Source organism: Psammomys obesus, unplaced genomic scaffold (assembly GCF_907164565.1).
Source record: "Psammomys obesus unplaced genomic scaffold, mPsaObe1.curated_primary_1811, whole genome shotgun sequence".
NCBI classification, from domain to species: domain Eukaryota; kingdom Metazoa; phylum Chordata; class Mammalia; order Rodentia; family Muridae; genus Psammomys; species Psammomys obesus.
Genome location: NW_026591918.1, coordinates 8862894 through 8887638, shown reverse-complemented (window position 1 = coordinate 8887638; position 24745 = coordinate 8862894). Strand labels below are relative to the sequence as shown.

Here is a 24745-nt window from a genome sequence, read left to right as displayed (position 1 = left end):
CTGCCCTGGAAAAATTAGGGTAGAGGGTTGTCAACAGAGTTGCCAGCCATGCAAGGCAGCAGGTAGGGACTGGGAAACACTGGGAGAACCTGGAGCCGCTTGTCCTGGTCCTGAAGCACACCACTTCAGCCTTTTGTTAACAACAAGTGAATAACGGGCGTAGATTCTCTTCTGGCTACTTCCTGCTGACACTGGGGACGCTGTAGGGAGGTCAAAAGGCTGAAATGTTGGCCAAGTCCAGGAAGAATAGGCTGCTTTGATGCTTTTCAGAGTCTGTGAGAACATCCATGGCTGGGAGGGAAGGTGCAGGTCCAGCTTGTTGGAAGTCTGTGATGTCAGAGTTGAATACCTGCAGCTTTTTGGAAGCCAGTGAGGTCAGAGCTGAACACCTGCAGCTTGTTGGAAGTCTGTGAGGTCAGAGTTGAACACCTGTAGCTGCTTTGGTGTTGTTGTGGCAATAGGAAACATCTGTGTCTGGCAGGACACTGAAACACATATATAGGTAAAAGATAAAGTTAAGTAGGGAGAAAATCCTGTAGGTATACATTGAAAGGTTTGGATCGATGAGGCTTGTACATGGAGGGACCTTTATTTACCCCTCACTGGCAATATTTAAAGAAGGCTTTGTTTTTGATCTGTCATCGAGGTGAGGCTTGGTTACAGAAGCGTGTAAATTTAGAGGCCCTGGTGCCAGCTGGCACTAGGTTAGAAACTTAAAATTCTCCAGAGGAGATCCTATCTGGAAGGACGGGCGTCTGGGTGTCTCCCATTGGGGGCAGAGAAGTCAAGACCTTCCAAGGCATCCCAAGGGAAGGTATGACTCCAAGCGAGGGTCCTGCCTGGTCAATAGCTCATCAGCTCTTGTCCAGGGACTGGGGCACGGTGCCCAGTGAGGTAAGGCCGGAGCACGGTTTGCCTAGCTAGGTCTTCCCATGAGAGAGAGGGGGAGTAGGAACCGTGTGTGAGAGGGAACCTTCCCATGAGCGAGCAGGTAAGCGATGGGGGGAAGGGACCGTAGAGAGGGGGCATACTGCCCAAGGGAGAGTGTGGCCCTAAAATGGAGGTCAGCATAGAGGGTCAAACCTAGACAGTTAAGGCTACGGCTGGGGGGGGGTCCCTCCGTCTCAAAATATAGTAGGAAATTGCCGGAGCTCTTCGGTCAAGCTTCCCCTACCAAGAGAGGCGTTTATGCTGAGAAAATGGAGTGAACTCACCAATCCAGCCAGTGGTTGCATGCAGTAAACAGCAGTCTGGTAGCCAGGAAAGGAAGTCCGAAAACCAGGGAAAGGGGAGGCGTCCCACCTTTTGAGATAGGCAATAAGTGCAGCACTTATCTGGAGTCCAATTGACCTGAGAGGTGGATTTAGGTGGACTTGCTGCAGCTTACAAGAATTACTTTTAAGTTTTAAGAAGGAAGATAAAACTTTAGACATGTTAGTATCACAATTGTACTGTGCATTGAGAAAAAGGCAGTAGACATACATATGTGTTAACGGCATAAGTACTTTTTAAGGTGAACTCTGAAAAGGCAAAAGCCTTTTATGAAGTAAAAGGGAAACTCACTTGATCTTAACTTTTGGTATAACCATACACATTATGGAGGCTTACAATCTTGAGCTTAGGACCATAATAGTGGAATAGTGGTATAGTGGAATGTTTTTGTGTCAGAGTTAGATTAATAAATTAGGCCAACGAGCTAGAAGGCTGGAAGTGTCTGTGCTCTTGTGCTGGTTGAACCTCCATGGCTGGGCACAGAGGACAAACCTGCTTGGGAGCATTTTGACTTCCAGAGACCAGTTTGCCAGCAGCCAGCTTTGGCACGTTGCAGCAGCAGAACCAGCATCCACTTTGGCTGCATTTCAAAATGTCACCTGGCAGAATGGACTTTTTGGCTATGCAAACCTCTTGCGGGAATGCCAGCAGTCTCAGCGCAGCTAGGTCTAGAGCCCTTTGGGACAGCTCAATTTTTACCAACTCCTATATGGTGACTCAACAACCATCCTCAGCCGTTTATTAAAAATTGCAGTGAGACCATGTTTGAATCTGCAGGACTATAAATCTGTATGAAATGACTATTAACCTGCATCTGTTAACCAGTAAATATCAACCAGGACTTTAGGTTTTGTCCTTGCTAAGTTAGGACCTTAAAAGTCATGAATATAATTTATTAAAGTGAGAGCACAAGAGTTTTTGTATGATTTAATATATACAAATTTATACCTTGTAATAATCTAAGAGGGAAAGGGAAGGGGAAAGGGGGGTGCTGAGAGAGAGAGAAAGAGAAGAAAGAGTTTAAAGAGAGGGTGTAAGAGAGAGACCACGTGTTGGATCGGCCCTTTTAAGGGGGCACAGTAACCACGCCTTCCAGGTGTGGTCACCTGGCTGGCTGGCTGGTGACACATGACATCATCATAGGTTGCTGGGCAACCCAGAAGCAGGTTGTGTTCCAAAATACTAACATGCCTTTCTTCACCTGAAGAAAATTGGTTTCCATTGTTCAACACACGTTGGCTTATTTGCTCAGTCTAGAATACACCAAAAGTAGCTTCAAATTGCTGACCTATGACACTTAGAATAAAAACTCTGTACAATTTTTTAATTCATATTGTTCTGAGACAGCCACTCAAGTGCTGGGATTACAAGCATGGGCCATCTCTCCTGGCTTCTCAGTAGACATTTCTGGCAGTTATGTCCTTTTTCTTGTTAGGTTGGGAGAATACAGTCAAAATATTGTGTTCAAAGCTATTTTCCCTACACCAATAGGCTGTATCTACATACCATTTTACGAATTATAGTTTAACTTAAATTTTTTCTTTTTTTTAAGTTTTTAAATTACATTTGTTTAGAGAGAGTGTGTGTATGTGTGTGTCTCTGTGTGTGCCTGTATCTATGTATGTCTGTTGATGTGTATGTTTCTGCGTCTATGCGTGTCTGTGTGTGTGTCTCTGTGTATGTGTCCATGCCACAGTACATATCAAGAGCACAAGATTACTTTGGGAGTCCGTCCTTGGCTTCTACCATCAGGCTTGGTAACGGGCACCTTGACCTCCTCAGCCTTCTTGCTAGCCCTCAGTTAGTTTTTTGTTTGTTTGTTTGGTTGGTTGGTTTTACACATAAATTGTAGTGCGCTCATAATTTACACTCAGCAGGGTGCGTGCACCTCCTGTCTTCTCTCTGTGACAGTGTCCTGGAGGACCTCAACACCCTGGTCAGAGAAGTGGCCCTGGACTATGAACGCAGCATGAACAAGATCAACTTTGACGAAATTGTCTCTTCTAAGCCAGACACGTTCTCCTATGTGACTCTTCCCAAGAAAGAGGAAGAAAAGGTGCCTGATCAAGGTGAGAACCACTGGATCCTGGCTGCCCACCAGGCTGGCCCACCCCACCCCGCCTGTCTTGTAGGATTGTGTGCTCAGTCACTAAGGGCCTCATAAACCTGGTACTTCCCTGTGCCCACTTGTCCCTAGCATTTACACCCACCTTATGCCAGATGCCCACAGAAATCTTGTCCAAGGAACAACAGTGTGTGTGTGTGTGTGTGTGTGTGTGTGTGTGTGTGTGTGTCCCAGTAATGCAGAAGCCATTCAGGAAAGCCATGCTGACACTTCAATGTTAGGATCCTAATAGTCAGGCCTCAAAGATATATAAGCCCCTCCTCTTCCTGTAGCAGGAATACAGTTGGCACTGCTAGAGCTCCACAGACATGTGGAACACCAAGTCTCTGAACAGAACCCCAGGAGTCCTCCTTACCTTGAGGCCACCCATTCACGCTGAGTACACTTCCTGGCCCCAGACTCTGGTGTGTGATATGGATAGCTGGGCTATGGATAGCAAGCATTCTTGTACCTAAATATTCCTCCTTTGAGCTCCCAATGCAGGCTTCAAGTCAGCGGGGGGTCTAGAGGTGCCACCTGCTTCTCAAAGGGGCCAGTGAGCACTAATGAGCCTGGAGGAACTCTCAGAGCAGGCGATTCACTTCGGGCCTTGGGGTCACTCCCAAAGGCTAGAGTAAGAAAAGAAGGGTTCTAGGAATGAACTAGACTCTTCGGACAGAAAGAAGTTGTGTTTCCGCACCCTCAGTGTGTGCCAGGCGGCTCTGATGCTGGCTCTGCCCCTCTGCAGGGCTGGTGAGCATCCCCACGTACCCCTTCCGGGAGCAAAAGGAGGACTTCACTTTTGTGTCCCTGCTCACCCGGCCAGAAGTCATCACAGCTCTGAGCAAGGTCCGGGCTGAATGCAACAAGGTCACCAGCATGTCCCTGTTCCACTCCAACCTGTCCAAGTACAGCCGCCTGGAGGAGTTCGAGCAGATCCAGTCTCAAGCCTTCTCCCAGGTACCTGGGCATCAGAGCGCGGGGAACAGGGGCCTCAGGCCTTTAGAGCAACAATCACAGGCCTCAAGGCCCTGTGAAGTAGGACAAAGGTGGGACAAGGGTGGGGCTCATTCGGCAGGGTAAGGAGAACTGGGTGGGCTTCCTTTTCGGTCCCTCTGAGCTAGTGCCCTTCGAGCAGATCTCCTGTCTTAAAGGGGGGAACAGGAACCCCATTCCCAAATCACAATATGGGACTGTACCTTGAGGACCAGGATGCCCATGGGGCCATGGCTACTGCCTCACTCCACTCATTTCTGTCTTATTTCCATTCCTACATATTTTGCCCCTGTTTTCTCTCTGCCGCTTCCTCTTCTGTGTGTCTGTTTCCTTCCCATGACTGTTCTATCTCCACGTGCCCAGCCTCTCCTCCAAGCAGCCCTGGACCCCAGACATCGCACCTAGGGTGTGGGTCCACAGCTCTTGGCAACGAGTTGTGGGACGTTTCCCTTTACTGTCATACACATGGGTCCTGAGGTGGCCCTCTCAAGAAGCTTGGTACATTATCTTAGAGCAGCTATGGGTGGTGGTCTCGGGAGTGGTTTCTTGATGGCGTTTGCATCCACTCCAGGTGCAGATGTTCCTCAAGGACAGCTGGGTCAACACATTGAAAGTAGCAATGCGAAGCAGCCTCCGAGACATGAGCAAGGGCTGGTACAACCTCTATGAGACCAACTGGGAGGTGTATCTCATGTCCAAGTTGCGCAAGCTGATGGAGCTCATCAAGTACGTGCTGCAGGACACACTGCGCTTCCTGGTGCAGGACTCCCTGAGCGGCTTCACGCAGTTCATTGCTGATGCTTGCTGCAGTGTGCTCGACTGCCCAGAGGACATGTCCTGGGGTGAAGACCTTGTCAACAGCCCCTACAAGTAGGTCCAGATGCGCAGAGTCGCTGGGACATGACCTTGTTGGGCAAGCAAGGGCAGGGTGATCAGAACACCAGGTTCTTGACATCAGAGAGAGTTTGGCCATCTCTCGGTTCCCAGAAGTGTCCCCTCCAGCTCCGGCTTGCACTCTGGCCATAATCACTTATGTAGTCGCTCTTTGAATGTCACAGTTGATAATACTGAGCCCCTTCCATGAACCAAATGTTGGTCTTAGGGGACTCTGAGATACAGTTCTTACTGACAGTGGGAAGCATAACAAGACATTCAGTAGATACTATCATTGCTAATTTTATGATGGACCTTTGCCTTGAGGTCGGGGGTGGGGGGGAAGGTGGTGTCTAAGGCATGATGTAACTGGCAGGACCAAATGAAACAGAAGCACCAAGGGTTAAAAAGACTTGGGGCAGCTGAGGAAGGACAGGCTAGTGAGTGTGGCTGGACTATGGAAGGGCAGGTAGGCCTGGGTAGAGGAAATGGGACAAATCAGAAAGTCAGAGGGACCCGTGTAGAACACTAAGAGCTTCCTGGGTATTTTTCATATGGCAAAAGCTATCAACAGGGCCCTGGCTTGGATCTATCGGCAAGGCTTTTGAGGTGCCTCAGACTTCTGAAACTGAGGATAGTGGGCTCCCAGGAAGAGCATGGGACCTCTAGCAAAGTGCCTAGGCCAGGCCAACCTGTCCAATGACCTCAAGACCAATGTAGGATGGTGCTACCTATGTGGTTGGTTCCTCAGGATCTCTGGGGCAAGAGTCTAAGGACCATTCTGGCCGGCCCCAAGCCTTTCTCTAGGAAATTGGGGGTGAGAAGGCAGTGCTATGCTTGGAGAAGCTTGAAATCACAATATTGGCAGGAAAGGGAAGGCATTCTTAATCAGCCCAGTTTTTTGCCTCCAGGCCCCGGAAGAATCCCCTGTTCAATGTAGACTTGGTACTGGACAGCTCAGGGGTTCATTACAGCACACCCCTAGAGCAGTTTGAGACGACTCTGCTCAACCTCTTTGACAAGGGTATCCTAGCCACCCATGCTGTGCCTCAACTGGAGAAGGTATGTGCTACAGGCTGGCATGCCCTGGCTGCCGAGAGCCACAGGATGCTGTCACAAACACCACAGCAGCTCCCTTACCACTAGCCTTCCACTTAATGGACAGTGGGTGTGGCCCTGAAATTCACAAATGTCTCCTTTAATCCTCACCACAGATGGAACTATTAACATCGCTGCCTTGTAGACCTGGAGAAACTAAACCAGTTAAACCTAGTTTACAATAGGTGATGGCCAATAGTTTATGGCTAAGTATCAGGACATCAGTTTGAATCTTAGACTGACTGGACTAATCTTGCCGTAGCTGCTCGTCCTGTATCCCACCCCGTGTACCCTCTCCAGCTCTGAGCCCCTTTCTCCACCTCAAGTGCAGACCCAGGACCTCATTCCACACATAGCTAGTATCCAAGCTCTCCACAAGTCACCTCCATTGCACACACACCCAAGCTGCACACACAGCCCAGGAGCCTCCATAATCAAACCCCTTCCTCTCTCTCCTGCTGTCAGTCCAAGCTGTCAGCAGCCTGGTTGTCTCATCTGCTCCTGTCCTTGGCAAGTCTGAGTCAGACCATCAAGAGAGCATATGGTCCTTCAGTGGGCCTCACAGTAGCTTCTGCATTTATGTTAGTCCGTAGTCGTCTCTTGGGCATGTCATTGCAAACCTTCCCCCAGTCCTGCGCCATAGTGCCTCTGCTTGCACACATTGCTGCCATGTAGTCTTTAGACCATTCTGCCACCCACTCAAGGGCTCATGCAGTTCTGCCTTTTCTGTCCTTTTCCTTAAAGCTGGTGATGGAGGACCTCTTTATCAGCGGCGACCCTCTGCTAGAGTCAGTGGGGCTTCATGAGCCACTGGTAGAGGAGCTACGGGCTAGCATCACTAACGCCATGCACAAGGCCATGATCCCACTGCAGGCTTATGCTAAGGAGTTCAGAAAGTATCTGGAGCTGAGCAACAATGACATTAACACCTTCCTCAAGTATGTGCATGCCTGTGTGTGTGTGTGTGTGTGTGTGTGTGTGTCTGTCTGTGCATGCATCCCCTCCCACCCTGCTAACCATCCTCTGCTCCCACACATGCACTACGTTCAGGGCCTACCAGAATCAGTGCCCCTCAGCAGAGGCGGTTCGAGAAGTGGTGCTCACCCACCTGAAGGAGAAAGAGATCCTAGACAACTCACTGCCTAGCAGCATCATCATCGGGCCATTCTACATCAATGTCGATGGCATTAAGCAGAGCCTGTCCAAAAAGCTCAAGGCCCTGGCTACGTCAATGCTGGATATCCTGGCTAAGAACTTACACAAGGAGGTAGACAGTGTGAGTAACTCCTGGCCCCAGCGACCACAGCCACACACAAGCAGCCTTGCATGCCTGGTGCGCTCCCACTAGGAAAGTGCAACAGGCAAAGTCTCGGGTGTCTTCAGGTGCTCAAAGAAAGGACCCGGAAGTCACCCTGCCTTGATCCCTATCTGCGTTCACGTGTTTCCATATGTTAGTGGAAGGTTGATACCGCCATCCCATGGACAGTGGGCATTTTAGAAACCCAGGAGGCTCTTGTGAAGGACAGCCTGGGCTGGACTGTTCCACAGAGTTGAGGGTATGCAAGTACAGAAACCCAAAGTGTGTTCCTGGGTCCAGAGAAGCCTGCGAGGGTGAAGCACCCTGGGTGATGCTTTCACCTCCAAAGAGGCCTCAGCACCGTGTAGTGAGCCAGTCAGAACCTCTCTCCTGGAAAGCATGGCAGAGTAGGGTCACCGTAGAACAACTGACTTCAAGGCCCTGGGGACCTTAATGAGAACCAGGTCCCAGGGGACGCAAGGCACACAACCGTCCCTAGAACCTTCCAATCCTCACACGCCAGATCTGTGAGGAGTTCCGCAGCATTAGCCGCAAGATCTACGAGAAGCCCAACAGCATCGAGGAGCTTGCTGAGATTCGAGACTGGATGAAGAGCATCCCTGAAAAGCTGGTAGTGTTGGAGGTAAGGCAGGCATGCTGCTGCCAGTTGTCCAGGAGCCTGGTGGAGTTACATTAGGAACCCAGGGGCTGGATACGGAGGACTGTGGGTCAGAGGCTGGCAGTCAGGACAGGCAGAAGCTGGTGATCAGAGCCAGTAAGTGAGGTAAAGCAGATACCCAGGGTCTGGTAGGGGCCCAGGGTAGAGGTTGGGAGTGCAGCAGAGATTCAGAGCTGTGCTCTCTGGGCAGTGAGGAGGACAGAAGGGATAGGTCAGAGGACTAGAACCAGAGATGTGGTGACCATGGCTCTTTTGAAGTGTCTCGTCTCTGGAAGAAAGCTCCTTCTCTTCTCCATGGCCCCCAGCTACTTTGGAGAACCCATCCAAGTAACCCCCTCCCCATCATGGCTCCTCATTTCTGCTCATGCAGGAGCAGATCGTGAAGGTCTTGGCTGACTACGAGGTCATGGATGAATTCTTCTACAACCTCACCACAGACGACTTCAATGACAAGTGAGTGGGGGCACTGGATACTGGGTGGGCAGCAGGACATGCCGCGCTGCAGTGGTAACCAAAAGCAGCAGCTGTCACAAGCTGTGAAACCACACCAGGAATGTCCTGCCAAGATGCTTTAGACCACGGCTCTCTACGCTGAAGCCAGGGCCAGTCAAGAGGCCTGTGGGCAGAAAGAAATCACATAGGAGTGCGCACTCTTGCTCTGGAGGTCCTGTCCCTGTCCTAGCAACGACCTTGTATACATGGGCATGAGGTGGTTGAGGCACAGTGAGGGGACGCAGATGAGCCTGTTGGAAAGCCCTTGAACACTAGAAACAAACCCCTCACCCAGAGCTGCCTTACAGATGGAGGTTCAACACATCAGCCTGACAAGGCATCGTGTCTAGGTGGAGCCTTCCCAGGGGCTGATGTCCCTAAGCCAGCTGTGGTTAGAAACCTCACTGAGACCTTGTGTCAGGCAGCAGAGGGAGTTGGCTGGCCTGGGGGAAGCTGGCCCGTGGCCCTTGTTGGTCAATAAAAGCATGCAGGCTAGTAGACCTGATTTGCCTCACCTGAGAACCCTGGGATTTCAGAGGAAATCTATTGTCATAGCTCAGGTTTCTGTTGCTGTGATGAAACACCATGACCAAAAGTAACTTAGGGAGGAGAGGGTTTATTCTGCTTACAGTTCCATGTCATACTTCATCAGCAAAGGCAGTTAGTACAGGAAGCTGGAGGCAGGAGCTGATGCAGAGGCCATGGAAGACTCTTACTTGCTGGCTCTCTCCCCATGGCTCGCTCACCCAGGACCCACCAGCCCAAGGGTAGCACCACAGAGGACTGAACCCTCTGACATCAATCTCTAATCAAGAAGCCCCATAGGCTGGCTTGCCTGCAGCCGCATCTTATGGAGGCAGTGCCTCAGTCTAATTCCCTGCTCTCTGAGTACTAGCTTGTGTCAAGTTGACATAAAACTAGCTAGCACAGTCAACAGCACTGTCTTGCTACTTCCCTTGTGCCCCTTTGCACCGGCACACTGGAGCTGCATCTCACTGGTGGCAGTGACGGCCTTCCCGCTTACTCAGACTTCCCAGTTGCCCAGTTTCAGCTCGATTCAGCTGACATCTGGATTCTCTCATCCTACCCCAACCCTGCCCTGCTCACACCCTAGCTGCCTAGGTTTGGGGCACCTGGAAGGGTAGCCCTTCCTTTCTGTCTGATGATTTCAACAGTGGCATTTCCCCAAATCCTGATCCTCCTTCCTGCCAGATGGGCTGCCAACAACTGGCCCTCCAAGATCCTTGGGCAGATAGAGATGGTGCGGCAGCAACACACTGAGGATGAGGAGAAGTTCCGCAGGATCCAGCTCATGGACCAGAACAACTTCCAGGAGAAGCTGGAAGGGCTGCAGGTGGGGCTTGGCCTAGGGCTCTACCTGCTCTCCGTCACACACAAGACACCTTACATTCCATGGAGACCTTGTGTCGGGCAGCAGAGGGAGTTGGCTGGCATGGAGGAAGCTGGCCTGAGGCCCTTGTTGGTCTACAAAGGCATGCAGTCTAGGGACTTGATTTGCCTCACCTGAGAGAGACAGAGACAGAGATACTGCTGTCCTACAGCTTGCATTTAGGAGATGCCATATCAATGTTTTGTTTTGTTTTTTAATGGCCGAGAGAATGAACTAAAAGGCAAAGAAATGCCTGGGTAGAACATTTCGTAAACTTTAATAATAATGGACCCAATGTTCTTGATGGTGTGACTGTCACGCTAGTAGGCAATGAGCTCAGTGTTCACAGATCCCCACCTGTGCTCCAGTCCTGTAATAGCCTGCCTGTGAGTGGCTGAGAAACGGCTCAGCACAAAACAAAGTTCTTTTGGGGCTAGGCGCCAGTGCCCTGGGGAAGCGGAATACCTACTCACCATAGGGCTTGGGTGCATTTGACCCTTGCTCCTTGGCCCACAGCTGGTGGTGGCGGGCTTCTCCACCCATGTGGAGATTGCACGAGCTCACGAGATTGCCAACGAGGTGCGGCGGGTCAAGAAGCAGCTGAAGGACTGCCAGCAGCTGGCAATGCTCTACAACAACCGCGAGCGCATCTTTGGCTTGCCCATCACCAATGTAGGCCTATTTGTGGGCACCTTGCCCTACTTCCCGGGGCTTCAGGAAGCAACTCAGATATGCAGCTCCAGCAGAGCCCAGCTGTTATGGGGCAGGGCTTGGGCATGCTGGGGTAGAACTGAGCTGGCTACAGGGTAGATCTAATCTTCTTGGCTCTTGGGATGGGAGTACAAACAAGCAGGAGGTTTCTGGGGCTCAGCCTAGACTTTGGAGGCTCAGCAGTCAGAGCCTAGATATGGCAGGAGTCTTTGGGGGTAGGAGCAGAGACAGCAGCCAAGGACAAAGAAGGAGATGGGGCCTGGCCAGTGTAGAGATGGTATGGAGAAAGCCCAGTGAGCACCCTGACAGTCCTGTCCTCTGTCCCTGTAGTACGACAAGCTCTCAAGAATGGTGAAGGAATTCCAACCCTACCTGGACCTCTGGACTACAGCCTCCGACTGGCTGCGCTGGTCTGAGAGCTGGATGAATGACCCTCTGTCAGCCATTGATGCTGAGCAGCTGGAGAAGAGTGTGGTTGAGTCATTCAAGACCATGCACAAGTGTGTGAAGCAGTTCAAGGACATCCCAGGTAGCCGAGAATGTTTGCCAGTGGAGCCCCGTGCAAAGGTCATGGCTCTGCAGGGCTTGTTCTTCGCGCCCGATGCAGGCCAGGCAGCGTGATAACTGTCCCTTTCCTGTAGACCCAGCCTCTCCTCTTTCTTCCCTGGACTGGCTGAGTTTCATGCTCTCCTGTCTCCCCGGCAGCCTGCCAGGAGGTGGCTTTGGACATCCGATCACGCATAGAGGAGTTCAAGCCTTACATCCCGCTTATCCAAGGCCTGCGCAACCCTGGAATGCGGAACCGGCACTGGGATATACTGTCCAATGAGATCAACATCAATGTTAGGCCTAAAGCCAACTTGACTTTTGCCCGCTGCCTCGAGATGAACCTTCAGGACCACATTGAGAGTATCAGCAAGGTGGCTGAGGTGGCTGGCAAGGAGTATTCTATTGAACAGGTGGGTCCCCAACCACCAGCCAGTCTGACCCCGCTTAGCCCCTGCTGAACAGGGTGACCAGCTAGCCCTTGCAATGGCGGCCATTTGCGAGGGTAACAGTAATGGCTCAATCCCTGGGGTCAGAGCACATCTTACCAAAAGTTAATAATGTAGGTGGGGTGCTTGCCATAGCACCCACCATTGCGAAATACCCCGCTTCCCTCTCTCTAGCAAGGAGCTGTTGGCACTATGGTCATTTAACAGGTGAGTACAGGAGTTGAGAATGTAGCCAGCCTATATATGTGAATGTATCCCCTACACTGCCATTAATTAATTAGTTAATTAGTTAACTAATTAAAGAGCCTTAAGGCTCAGGGAGGGTCAGCAGTGGCAAAATAATACATTCTTTAGGTATGAATACACTCCCAACTGGCACCGAAGTGCCTCTCTTGTTGAACATAGGAGCTTGAGTCAACCCTGAATTCAGACAGAGGCCCATTGGGGACTTTCTGATTAGGCAAGCTGGGAGCATTTGCCAGTGTGGCCCACATGAAGGCCATGGCCTGGCAGAGTCCGTTATTCCCTGCCCAGTGCTGGTTGGATAGCATGACAGCCAGTCCTTTCCAGGCCTGGCTCTGACTGTCCCCATCCCCTAGGCACTAGACAAGATGGAAAAGGAATGGTCATCCATCCTGTTCAACGTATTGCCCTACAAGGAGACAGACACCTATATCCTCAAGAGCCCAGACGAGGCCTCACAGCTGCTTGATGACCACATCGTCATGACCCAGAGCATGTCCTTCTCACCATACAAGAAACCCTTTGAGCAGCGCATCAACTCCTGGGAGACCAAACTGAAGCTGACCCAGGTGGGCCCTCCTCCCTTTGTCCTCCCCTCCGAAGGAGCGCTGTCCACCAAGTAGCACTTACCGTATTTAGGTGCAGCATGTCGCACCTGTTCCCCCTGCTCCTGGCTCTCTGACAGGCTTTCTCCTGGAAGAGGCTGTCAAGATGGATGTGGCCATCCCTGTATGAGGTCTAGCTACTTAAAGAGGCAGTAAGGGCTGTGGAAAGACTGAAGCTTAATTAAAGAATGTGGCTGCCTAAGCCTGGGACAGTCTAGTCATTGGATCTTCATGGGCTGGACACTGTGAGGCCCCAAGGTCCCTCATTATCCTTTCCCACCCTGCCCTGAGCCTCTCACCTCATTTGGTGATACTTTAAGGACAGGGGCCAGGGTGCTTGGGACTACAGCTGTCTCAGGCTCTCAAGACCAGAGGCAGGGACCGCCCGAAGATCTCTAGAGTGTAGGCCTGAAGGTATGCCCCCCAGCCTCTACCTTCAGTCTTTCATGGAGGGATATACCAGTGCAGTCCAGAAGTCAGGAGAAGGAGGGACTGACCCCAGGCTTCCCTGCTGTGCTCACCCCCGCAACCTGTAATTCCAGCCCCACCTCCCATCTCCCCAACCACTTGCCAACCTGCCCACACCCGCCTGCAGGATATTCCCAGTAAGGCCCTTGCTCAGCACCTCTTGAAGGGGCTTCACACATATTGGACCCTTAGTGATTCCGGAGCAGAATGGCCACTAGTATATTCCTCAAGAGCAGAACCCATGTCCCTTCCCCCGATTTTCCTGGTGTCCATTTAAGCCTGGCATGGACCTAATACAGAGCTAACCGCGATGCCCGTCTCATGTGCAGAGATGAACGAATCAGTTTGCACTGATGAGAGAAAATGAGGTAAATCCCCAGTGGGAGATCTGGAGGCAGAAAGGAAAATGGTTCTGTGTAAAGTTACCTGGTGGGCACTGGCTGTGACAGTCTGCACTGCACACCAACAGGATAAAATGTTTCCATCACGGACACTAAACCCAACATGAACCCTCAACTCTGACAGTACCTGCCCTGCCCCGACCTTCCCAGGAGGTGCTGGAGGAGTGGCTGAACTGCCAACGGTCCTGGCTCTACCTGGAACCCATCTTCAGCTCCGAGGACATCACCCGGCAGCTGCCGGTGGAGAGCAAGCGTTACCAAACCATGGAGCGCATCTGGAGGAAGATCATGAAGAATGCCTATGAAACCCGGGAGGTAAGGGGGTGTCACTGGGAAGACGGCGAGGACGCCCAAGGAGCCCTGATCACATTGCTGGGGCTCCTCAGTATTTCCTCCCTAAACAAGGATTAAAGCCCAATCTGAAGGCTTTGGCTGTGGCTCATGTCCTTGAGCGTGGACTCCTGATACCAGAGGCGCCCCCTTAGAAACACCGTGGTTTTGGCATTTTAGAGATCCTGCCAAGTCCTGCAGCAAAACAATGCCTTACCCTTACTACCCTTTTTTTCTTTTTCTTTTCTTTTTTTTACTATGGAATGGTTTCTCGGAGCTGATGGAGACAGTCCCTAGCCTAGGCATCAATTTCCTGCCCCTTACCCTCCCCTGACGGTGTCTGGCTGCCATGGGCACTGTGTAGTGAACCCGTCTTGCCACCTCCCATTTGGACAGGCTCATTTTCACTTTCTCTCCCTGGCTGGGTCTGGTTCCTGCAGGTGATCAATGTGTGTCCTGACCAGAGGCTGTTGGACAGCCTGAGGGACTGCAACAAGTTGCTGGACATGGTCCAGAAGGGCCTCAGTGAGTACCTGGAGACCAAGCGGAGTGCCTTCCCCAGGTAGGCACCATGGCCCCAGTCTACACTGCGGGCCCTCAAGTGCTCCGAGAAGCTAGTGTGGAAGCACCATGTCAGTGGGCACCTGACCTTTTTCCTTACCCGTGTCTCCCTGGAAGGTTCTACTTCCTGTCAGATGATGAGCTGCTGGAGATTCTGTCACAGACGAAGGACCCCACAGCTGTGCAGCCCCACCTGCGCAAGTGCTTCGAGAATATTGCTCGGGTGTGTAGCCAGGCCTGGGGCTTGGCCAGCACACTGGGGTACTCTCCAGAGGCGACCTCTTTCCTCTTAGGCCAATCCCTCTTAGAGATGAGATGGCAAGAGAGACCCTGGTCCTCAGAGACGTACCTGGGGCTAGTGGGAAGGTTATCTAAAGAACTCATCCCTCCCCTTGAGCCTGGGAGCCCTGGGGTCCTAACTCGGCCAGCAGCTCCTGTCCTTCCAGAATACTGACATCTGTGAAGGGTGGAAACACAGAGGGGAAGTTTAGCCTCGTTCCCCAAGGGCTTAAACGTGTCCTGCCAAATTGCTGTCAGGGAAGGCAAACACTGGGAGTGGTCCTGCACAGAGCCAGCTCCCCTGAGGGACAAAGGTGTGGCCAGGTCAGCCCAGGGCTGAGGGCAGGTCCTCTGACAAACCTGAGTCAGCCATTCCTCCCCACCCCCTTTGCCCGTAGCTGCTGTTCCAGGAGGACCTGGAGATCACACACATGTACTCAGCAGAGGGTGAAGAGGTGAAGCTCTCCTCCTCCATCTACCCCACCAGCAACGTGGAGGACTGGTTGCTGGAGGTGGAGCGCAGCATGAAGGCCAGCGTGCGCGACTTCATTGAGAGGGCCATCAACGCCTACCCTCAAGTGAGTGCAGCCTTCCCGCTCAGCCCCCCCGCCGCGAGTGCACCCTTCTCAGAGCGTTCTACTCCAGCTCGCCTCCCCCCCAGCTCCAGCCATTCTGTCAGCCCTCAGGAGGTTCAGTGCTTATTAAGAGCACTTGTCTTTTTGAGGGAGCATTTGAACCCAGAGCTTGAAATGCCAAAGCACAGACAGCATTTGAGCGACAAAGAGGATGGGGTCAGGACTGGCACCACCTGAGTCAGTCTGCTCGTGTTGTCTTTCCAGACGCCCAGATCTGAGTGGGTTCTGAACTGGCCTGGCCAGGTGACCATTGCTGGCTGCCAGACATTCTGGACAATGGAGGTAGCCCAGGCGCTCGAGGAAGGTGACATCACAAGCAAGCTGTTCCCCCAGCTCTCCAGACAGGTAAAGCTGTGGAGGATCGGTGCGCCCCACACTCCAACACCCCAGACCCCATTCTCTGAAGGAACGTTTTCCTGCAGCAAGCCTGGAAGGGGCCAAAGGTCAGGTCCAAAGAGCAGATCAGACTCTGTAGCACCAGCAAGAGGGGACCTAAAGAGGGTTCTGAGACTAGACAGGTGCCCCTCCTAACGGTCAGTGAGGTGCCTGCTGGGTTGTCCTGCACTTCCTTGGGCTACCCATGATCCACACTTCTCACCACACCCCATTTCCAGCCATGAGCGCACCGAGGGTTTGTACACCCCAGAGGCGGGTGTCACGTGGAGGTTTTAAAAGTCTTTCCTTCTCTTGTCCCAGTCCTTACTCTCCTCACATCTCAGATCAGCAGGAGCCATCTGGGGCAGAAGCCCACCCTCGGCAAGGGATGAGGGGCAGTAGGTCCCGGATCTCTGCAGCGCTTCCCCACTCTTTCAGCTCAGTGAACTGGTAGCCCTGGTACGGGGGAAGCTGTCCCGCATGCAGCGGGCAGTGCTTTCGGCGCTCATCGTCATTGAGGTCCACGCCAAGGACGTGGTGAGCAAGCTGATCGACGAGGATGTAACCAGCGTGAACGACTTTGAGTGGATCTCACAGCTCAGGTGAGGGCCAGAGCAGAGCAGCTGAGGCTGGGGTTGAGGATGCTAGCAATTTTGAGGGCTTGTCTCCTCCCTCAAAGTAAGACAAGATGGATGTGGGGGTATTTCTGTGTTCTCGTGCTCTAAAAGAAGCCCCTCTTTTTTTTTTTTTTTTTTTTTTTTTTTTAACTATATACCGACTCACTGGTCTGTGCCCTCATGTCCGGAAACCCATGTCCCTGCATTGCTAGGTACTACTGGACAAATAATGACCTATACATCCGTGCTGTGAACGCTGAGTTTATCTATGGCTACGAGTACCTAGGCAACAGTGGGAGACTGGTGATCACACCCCTCACTGACAGGTGAGGGCCCCTCCCCAGCTGGGCTGAGTAAGGGAAATGGGTAGCCACAGGTCAGCCAGTCCAGTGAGTCTCTAAAGAAAGCTTGGCAAGACTCAAAAGTAGGGCAGGGGAAACACTACGCAGGTAGCCAGCCTCAGGCTCCAGTCATAATCGTGGCAGACCTGTCCCTAAGAGGATCAAGAGCTGCTGACCCCTTCAGCGCCCTGAGGGGGAGGCACCTCAGGTCTGTGGAACACCCCAGGAAGGGGATCACCCAGGATGGGTGTGGCCCGTGCGCACCTCCTTTCACTCTCACAGGTGCTATCTGACCCTGACTGGAGCCTTGCACCTCAAGTTTGGGGGTGCACCAGCTGGCCCAGCTGGCACAGGGAAAACAGAGACCACAAAGGACCTGGGGAAGGCCTTGGCCATACAGACCGTTGTGTTCAACTGCTCTGACCAGCTCGACTTCATGGCCATGGGCAAGTTCTTCAAGGGTCTAGCCAGGTGAGGCTGGGTGTGGCATGGCCAGGACAGGGAGAAGGAGGGAGAACACTGGCCAACAGGAGTCTCACAGGGAACAGGATGAAGTGACAGGAGTCAAAGGCTCTGCTCAGTGGGCTAGGGTTGGGGGCAGGCCTGGGACTGTAGTTGAGCTGGTAACCACCACTGAGCACTTCCTCCCCGGTGAGGTCAGAGGGTTGTTGGGAGGAGGTAGCAAGTATGCTCTGAGGGCATGCCCTACCCAAATGCCCTACCTTGCTTTGCTTAGCGCTGGGGCCTGGGCCTGCTTTGATGAGTTTAATCGGATTGACATCGAGGTGCTATCTGTGGTGGCGCAGCAGATCACCACCATCCAGAAGGCACAGCAGCAGCGGGTGAGCCTGGACACTCTAGGGATGGCACTGTCCCCACAACCCTTGTGCTCGTTTAGAGGAATGTATAGTCAGTCCCAGACCCCATCTCTTTACTTCAACCCCTCGTCAGGTGAAGGGGGTCCCTTCCTATACCATGGCAAGTCCAGGGTGTTGGTCCTTTCACCAGCCTTATTCAGAGTAGCCAAGGATATTGCGCAAGGGACAAGAGCTGAGAGCCTGACAGATCCCACTTGAAGTAATGGCCTAGGTTCTGTTCTTGGCTGAGTTTGAGTAAACCTTAAGGGGTCAGGCAGAGCTGTGACCAGTGGATGTGGGGAAGTAGCAACTGTGTGGAGACCTCTGAGGAAGTGGGACCAGGACCTGGGAGTCAATGAGACCCAAGGTCTGAGGCTAGAATCTGGGAGCTCTAACCCATGACCAGGGACCCAGTCTGACAGACCTCTGGTGTCTGGTCAGCAGCATGACAGAACCCAGTCAGGGGAGCTGAAGGCCTGGGCATCTTCTCTTTAATGTGGGCCAACCCCTGTACCCCACATACAGGTAGAACGCTTCATGTTTGAGGGTGTCGAAATCCCCCTTGTACCATCCTGCGCCGTGTTTATCACCATGAATCCAGGGTATGCTGGCCGAACAGAGCTGCCTGACAACCTGAAGGCAAGTTCAGGCCCAGGGTGGCCAGAAGGTGACAAAGCTTTAGTCTGGACCCTAAAATGCTAAAGCTCTGATTTGAGAACACATAGCTAGCTGCCTGGCATGAAGAACTGGGATTTCCTGGAGAGGTGCTCTTATCTGGGAAGCCCAGTGGACCACACCCAACTACAGAGGGGAGGCCCTGGACTTGTCTTCGGGGCATGGGGGAAGTCTGGGGTTCCTATGGGGTGGGGTGCAGGACATCCGACAGAAGGCGCTAAGGTGGGAAGACAGGAACCAAGAGTGGCTGTCTCCTGGAAGTTCCATGGGGAAGGTGTTCACCAACACAAAGCACCCGTTTCCATGGTAAGAGGTGCACGGCCACTGACAACTGGAAGCCTCAGTGCAGCAGGTGTGGTACAGAGGAGAAGCCCAGCATCAGCTATGAATCAGGTGGCCCAGAGCCTGGGTTAAGTCCCTGGGAGGGACTGTGATCTGTCCACCTTTCACACGTGTGTTGCACATCCAGGCCCTCTTCCGACCTGTGGCCATGATGGTGCCTGATTATGCCATGATCGCTGAGATCTCCCTGTACTCCTTTGGCTTCAACGAAGCCAATGTGCTGGCCAAGAAGATCACCACCACCTTCAAGCTGTCTTCTGAGCAACTCAGCTCCCAGGTAAGGCCCTGCTTAGTCCCACGGTCTCAGACAGGAGCCTTGCCACCCCCAGAGCTGTTCCAGATTCACCCCCTGTGAGGGCGCTTCAGAATAGGTACTCCTATAAGCCAGGGGATTGTTGGAATGATCACCTAGAAGGTGAAGGTGCCAAAGCAGCCCAGAGGAGGAGCGCCTAGCCCAGGTGAGTAGCAGCTGTGCGGGTGAGTAGCCACAGAAGGCCTGTGGGAGAAATGATATCTCAGCTACAAGATGGGTGATGAGGCGCAGCCAGGTTCCACGTGGTAGGTGGTGTTCACAAGGCAGAACACCAAGGCCAGTGCCCACACACGCCTCTCCTTCATGGTGTCAACAGGATCACTATGACTTTGGGATGAGAGCTGTGAAGACTGTCATCTCAGCGGCCGGGAACCTTAAGAGAGAAAACCCCACCATGAATGAGGTAAGCTTATGCACAGAGCTCCCAGGGAGAGGGCTTCGGGAGCGTCCTGGCACCCCCAGAAGCTCTTGCTGGCCCCTACTACAGGAGCTGATCTGCCTTCGGGCCATCCGGGATGTGAATGTGCCCAAGTTCCTACAGGAAGACCTCAAGCTCTTCGCAGGGATCGTGTCCGACCTGTTCCCTACCATCAAGGAAGAGGAGACTGACTATGGCATCCTGGACCAGGCCATCCGCAAGGCCTGTGAGAAGAGCAACCTCAAGGATGTGGAGGGTGAGCTGCAGCCCCAGGAGTCCTGCAGACCTTTGGCGCTCCAATCTGAGGAAGTATTGGCTCCAGCCATCTTTGGAGTCCAGGGTTGGAGACAGGGACAGGGCAATGCTGTCTCAGGGTCCCTCACCACTAACCAAGGGGACTCTGGACTTTTCTTTACTAGTGCTCCTTTCTTTAATAGTGCTCTCCAGGTGAGGGGCAGCGTGTCTCTTTACTGAGACCTCACAATTTAGGTCCTCTGTCCATGGTGGGAACCGTCCCAACCCAAGGTCCTCTGTCTAGCCTTGCTTCATCCAGCAGTGAACCTTTGTTGAGTGTTAGTTAAGGTTTCTATTGCTGTGACAAAACAACATGACCAAAACACCTTGGGGAGGAAAGGGTTTATTTCATCTTGTGATTCACAGATCACAGTCCATCACTGAAGGAAGTCAGGACAGGAACCTGGAGGCAGAAGCTGAAGCAGAGGCCGTGGAGCAGTGCTGCTCACTGGCTTGCTCAGCCTGCTTTCTTGTAGCACCCAGGATCACCACCACAGAGGTGGCACTGCCCACAGTGAGCTGGGCCTCCCACATCAGCCATCAATCAAGAAAACGTACCACAGGCTTGCCCACAAGCCAATATGATGGAAACATTTTCTTAATTGAGGTTCCCTCTTGCCAATTGACTCTAGCTTGATTCGAGTTGCTGAGGCTGTCCTCTCCCCAGCCTGGCTGCTTGTTCGGGGGAACAGCTTGACCTGGCCACCACATATGCATGCTCGTGATCCCCCACAGCTTCCTGGCACAGTTTCTCCCAGTACCTTCCAGAAGGCCCTTAGGGGTCAGGGCTCTCTGAGGAAGGCATGTCTGTCCACGCAGGCTCTCCAACTAGGGCCTGAGCAGGTGCTTTGCTCATCTCAGCCCTGCAGGGCCCCTGCCTCAATGCTTCCCATGGCTTTCTAGTCCATGAGTAGCTTAACACTCCCTTCCCTGGCCACCTCCTGCACGTAGATCCAGCAAGCTTGTTAAATCCAGCCCTGGGCTCGTCTCTTCCCTGACAGCTTTAGATCAGCTTTGTCATCCCTAGCCAACTGTATCCTGTCCCTTTGGCAGGGACCCCTGGGCCTGCCAGAGCCACAACCAGCCCAACCACTTGGGCCAGAACCATGTACTCTTTAAAGCTCCTGACTGATTAGGGTTCTGACCCTTGAATTTTGCCTTGCGCTGGACAGCACTTCCTCAGGCTGGCGCTCTCAGGAGGCAGTTGTTTTGGGAAAGAAGTGGATTCTGAGTCCCATAATGTCTGACCACAACTAGGTGGTGTTATGCAATGGCAGCAGCAGTAATAGCAACGGTAGGCATCTAGCGAGCTCCTGCTCTGTGCACTGCAGATCCTGTGCACAGGGCCTCCCCCGCCCCTGCCCATGGCATAGTGCTCCTGCCTTCTCCACTCTGCATTGAATATACTGAGGCTCAGGGGGTCAAGTGACTCACCTTAGGCCACACATGCTGGCTTCAGAGCCATGAGTCAATTCCATCTCTAACCCATGTTCTCCGACCTTGTCCCCTAGGCTTCCTAGTCAAGTGCATCCAGCTATATGAGACCACAGTGGTACGGCATGGCCTCATGCTTGTCGGACCCACAGGCTCCGGCAAGAGTAATGTAAGCAGGGCCCGGGGGGGGGGGGTTGTGTATCTCCAACAAGGGCACCGGGCTCCCCCTGTGCCCCACTGCTCCCTGGAATGCCCTCCCCACTTCTTGCAGTCCCCAGCCCACTGCGTCCCTGCCCTCCGGGAAGCCAGTAGGGTCACTTTCTGGTGGCGACTCCCCAGTGTTACAGAGTCCTGGCAGCTGCCATGACATCGCTGAAGGGGAAGCCATCCATCAGTGGCGGTGTGTATGAAGCTGTTAACTACTATGTGCTCAACCCCAAGTCCATCACGATGGGCCAGCTGTATGGAGAGTTTGACCTGCTCACCCATGAGTGGTGAGTGGCCCCCAAACTCTGCCGGGGATGCGCTCCCAGGCTGCCTGCAGTGGCATTTGGAAACTTGAGATCTCAGCAGAAAGCATGGGATCCCACTTCACCCCTTAGTAACTCTCCTGAGTTCTATCATTGGCACAGTGACAATAATGGCAGTGTCACTTGGCAAGGGAAGGAACCTAACACATGAAATGTGCTGGGAACAGTGGCTGGCATGGATGAACATTCAGAAAATGGATGTCTTTACCCTGAGATAGGCTGAGGAGGCCACTTCCAGGCCTTGCTCCCAGGCTAGGGCATACGTTTTAGGTAGCTGTGTGGGTCTGGAGGAAGCGCAACTGAGTGGATGTTAAAATCCAAGGCTCTGGAAAAACAACACAAAAGCAAAACCCCTGAGCACCTTCTCTGCACTATTTCTCTGGTCTCCCGTCTCCTGCTGGAAATACCTACTTAGCTGTAGTGTGCCCCATGAGCCCAGGAAGGGGTGGCCACGAATGAGGACAGGGTCACCTTCCTTTTCCAATATGAACCTACTTGGCTTTCCCTATTTCTGTTTAATGGTCTTTCCCATGTCCACTCCAGACTCACATGAATGGCGGTGGGGTCCACAGGTCAGCCTGAAAAATGTCCCATTGAAGAAAAAAAACATTTAACTGTACCTCAAAACATGCTAAAGAAGGCTTTATTCAGGACCATGACCATAAGTATAGGAACCACTGGGGCATGTCTCAACGTCAGGGACAGAATGGGCTCAGCTCCAAATACAGCATGGGCCAATGGGGCAGGGTGGACACCAGTGGGTAGAAAATTCCTAAGAGGGTGTTGTAAAACAGTAAAATCCCAAATGTTCAATTTTACCAGTGAAGACTCATGAGCCAGATATTGGGGTGAAAGCCTGCTAGCTCAGAGAGGCAGAGAAAGCAACAAGCTGACCTTCCAACTCATATCCCAGAAGGAAAAGGCCAAAAGCCAAAAGCCCTTTCTTCTTCTCCACGCTGTCTTTAATAGCCTTCTCTCAAAGGCCCTCCTTTCTGTTTTCTCCCTGTCAGCTGGTTTCCTGCTCCACCTCTTGACCCTCGGGTTAACTTTATTTAATCCTGTACACAGAAAACTCTTGGATTAAAGGTGTGTGCTAGGGCAGAGCCACTCCACAACTAGGAGCAGGTTTTTACAGCCCACAATCTTGGGGTTCACAGTTGGATCAAATACCCTGCAACATGGGTTAGGCTAAACTGGCCTCTCGGGATTCTTGCTTCTTAAGAGCCAAGTAGTCAGACCCCACCTTCAAGAGGAGGGGAACGAGGGCCTGACCAGGGGCTGAGGTGGCTAAGTATGCGGGGTTGAGGGCTCATCTAAACTGACTTGGCAGGTGTGGTTGCTCATGCTGATTTTGTGAGGAAGTGCACGCGTGGACCTAGGAGACTCAGGAACCAAGCAGAGACTCTGTCCCTAACAGGCAGAACTTGTGAAGACTGGACCTCTCTCAGGTTCTCAAGCAGAACTTGCCCCTTCTCCAGCTCTTCCCACGTTGCCACCTTCCGGAGCCAATGGCCTCCACCTCTGCCACTGGCTCCTCCCAGTTTCCTTCTCCCCACTGGGATACCAGCATTTGCTTTTATTTCATGTGACTTCCTTGGAACTCAGCAGGGAGCGGATATAAACATGTCTCCATTATACGTAGTTACACTGCAAACTCCCATTTTTCCTGTTATAATTTTTAATGAGCAAAGGTATGAAAAAAGGTAAAAAGATGAGAACTGATGATCTCACTACATAATATGCAAAGTAATAAACTATCAAAAATGTTTAAAGACGCCATTAAGGATATCAATAGACTGGTGATAGATTTGGAAACACATTTGTATCTATATGCAACCTTGGAATTTTATTCAAAATATAGCAGAACCCTGGCTGTCCCCACGCTGCCCTGTCAGATGGTTCACTTTCTGTAGAGTCATTTGCCTGAGGTCAAGTACAGTCTGTAAATATTAAATGGCAAGTTACAGATATGCAGAATTCATGCATTTTAAATTATACAGCATTGTGAGTAGTGGGAGGAAGTCTTGTACTGAGCCATGCTACCCCACCATGGGGAATGGAATCAGCCCTTTCCCCAGTGTGTCCATTAGCGCCTGTTAGCCAGGTCAGTTATCAGACTGACTCATGGTCTCACTGCTTATATTTAAATACCCCTATTTTAATCAACCATGGCCCCATCCTATAAACTTTTATTACAGTATCCTGTTACGACTGCTCTGTTTAATGTATCCAAATTATAAATCAACTCTCTCATATGTGTTTATATAGATAATAAAACAGCTTATATATAGGATTCTGTCCTATAGTTTCAGATAGCCACAGTGGGGGTGGGGGTGGGGGAATCTCAGAATGTATCTCTTGAAGATAATGTTTTTAATAAGAAACCAGTTTTTGTTTTTGTTTTTTTTTTTTTTCAAAATTGACAAGTACTTTAGTAACTGCTTGGCAAACACATAAAAAACTGTATTATACCAATGTCTGAAGACAGTATGATAAAATCCAGTATTAGACATAATTAATATATGCTAATAAAAAAACTTAAAAGTAAGAGCCAACTGGGTAGCTAGGTTTCCCTGGGAACCATTTGTGCGCATCACCCTGCCTCCCTGACACTGAGAGCTCTCTCCTCCCTGGTGGCTACAGGACGGATGGGATTTTCCCCTCCCTCATCCGGGCCGGGGCCATTGCCAATGACGCGAACAAGAAGTGGTACATGTTTGATGGGCCCGTGGACGCCGTCTGGATAGAGAACATGAACACAGTGCTGGATGATAACAAGAAGTTGTGCCTCAGCTCTGGGGAGATCATCAAACTCACAGAGGTGCGCTGCCTGCCTGCCTGCCTGCTCGCCAGGTCTCCTCCGGCTCTACCTGTGCTTCACCACAACTCACGGAGGAGCCCCGATGGCAGGGTCTTGGGCCCAGCCCCTGGCCCTGAATCCCCTTCTTTAAGCCGCATCCTATCTGCTGTCTTTCAGGATACCTGCTTCCCCTGGTGCTGCAAGCCGAGAGCTATGGCAGCCGCCCTGCTGTTCCCTAGCTTCTGCTGCCTCATGCCTCCCAGGCCCATTCCACTTTGGGCCATGTCTACCCAGTCTGCTCTGTGTGTTGACCCAGTACT

At 52.1% G+C, this 24745-nt stretch overlaps 1 protein-coding gene across 1 annotated transcript in view; it reads left to right on the top strand.

Annotated features, from left to right (window-relative positions):
• Window positions 1-24745, top strand: part of Dnah1 (dynein axonemal heavy chain 1) — a 59847-nt gene that overhangs the window by 9231 nt on the left and 25871 nt on the right. The window contains exons 8-36 of the mRNA XM_055612451.1: window positions 3184-3341; window positions 4125-4336; window positions 4944-5242; window positions 6157-6307; window positions 7088-7281; window positions 7394-7619; window positions 8164-8283; window positions 8690-8772; window positions 10024-10165; window positions 10718-10873; window positions 11243-11441; window positions 11618-11871; window positions 12507-12719; window positions 13775-13939; window positions 14395-14516; window positions 14633-14738; window positions 15193-15372; window positions 15634-15774; window positions 16243-16406; window positions 16634-16747; window positions 17045-17233; window positions 17499-17604; window positions 18145-18258; window positions 18764-18913; window positions 19266-19352; window positions 19437-19623; window positions 21173-21264; window positions 21435-21589; window positions 24269-24446. Coding sequence (XP_055468426.1) covers window positions 3184-3341; window positions 4125-4336; window positions 4944-5242; window positions 6157-6307; window positions 7088-7281; window positions 7394-7619; window positions 8164-8283; window positions 8690-8772; window positions 10024-10165; window positions 10718-10873; window positions 11243-11441; window positions 11618-11871; window positions 12507-12719; window positions 13775-13939; window positions 14395-14516; window positions 14633-14738; window positions 15193-15372; window positions 15634-15774; window positions 16243-16406; window positions 16634-16747; window positions 17045-17233; window positions 17499-17604; window positions 18145-18258; window positions 18764-18913; window positions 19266-19352; window positions 19437-19623; window positions 21173-21264; window positions 21435-21589; window positions 24269-24446 — 4657 coding nt within the window. The remainder of the gene's footprint in view (window positions 1-3183; window positions 3342-4124; window positions 4337-4943; window positions 5243-6156; window positions 6308-7087; window positions 7282-7393; window positions 7620-8163; window positions 8284-8689; window positions 8773-10023; window positions 10166-10717; window positions 10874-11242; window positions 11442-11617; window positions 11872-12506; window positions 12720-13774; window positions 13940-14394; window positions 14517-14632; window positions 14739-15192; window positions 15373-15633; window positions 15775-16242; window positions 16407-16633; window positions 16748-17044; window positions 17234-17498; window positions 17605-18144; window positions 18259-18763; window positions 18914-19265; window positions 19353-19436; window positions 19624-21172; window positions 21265-21434; window positions 21590-24268; window positions 24447-24745) is intronic.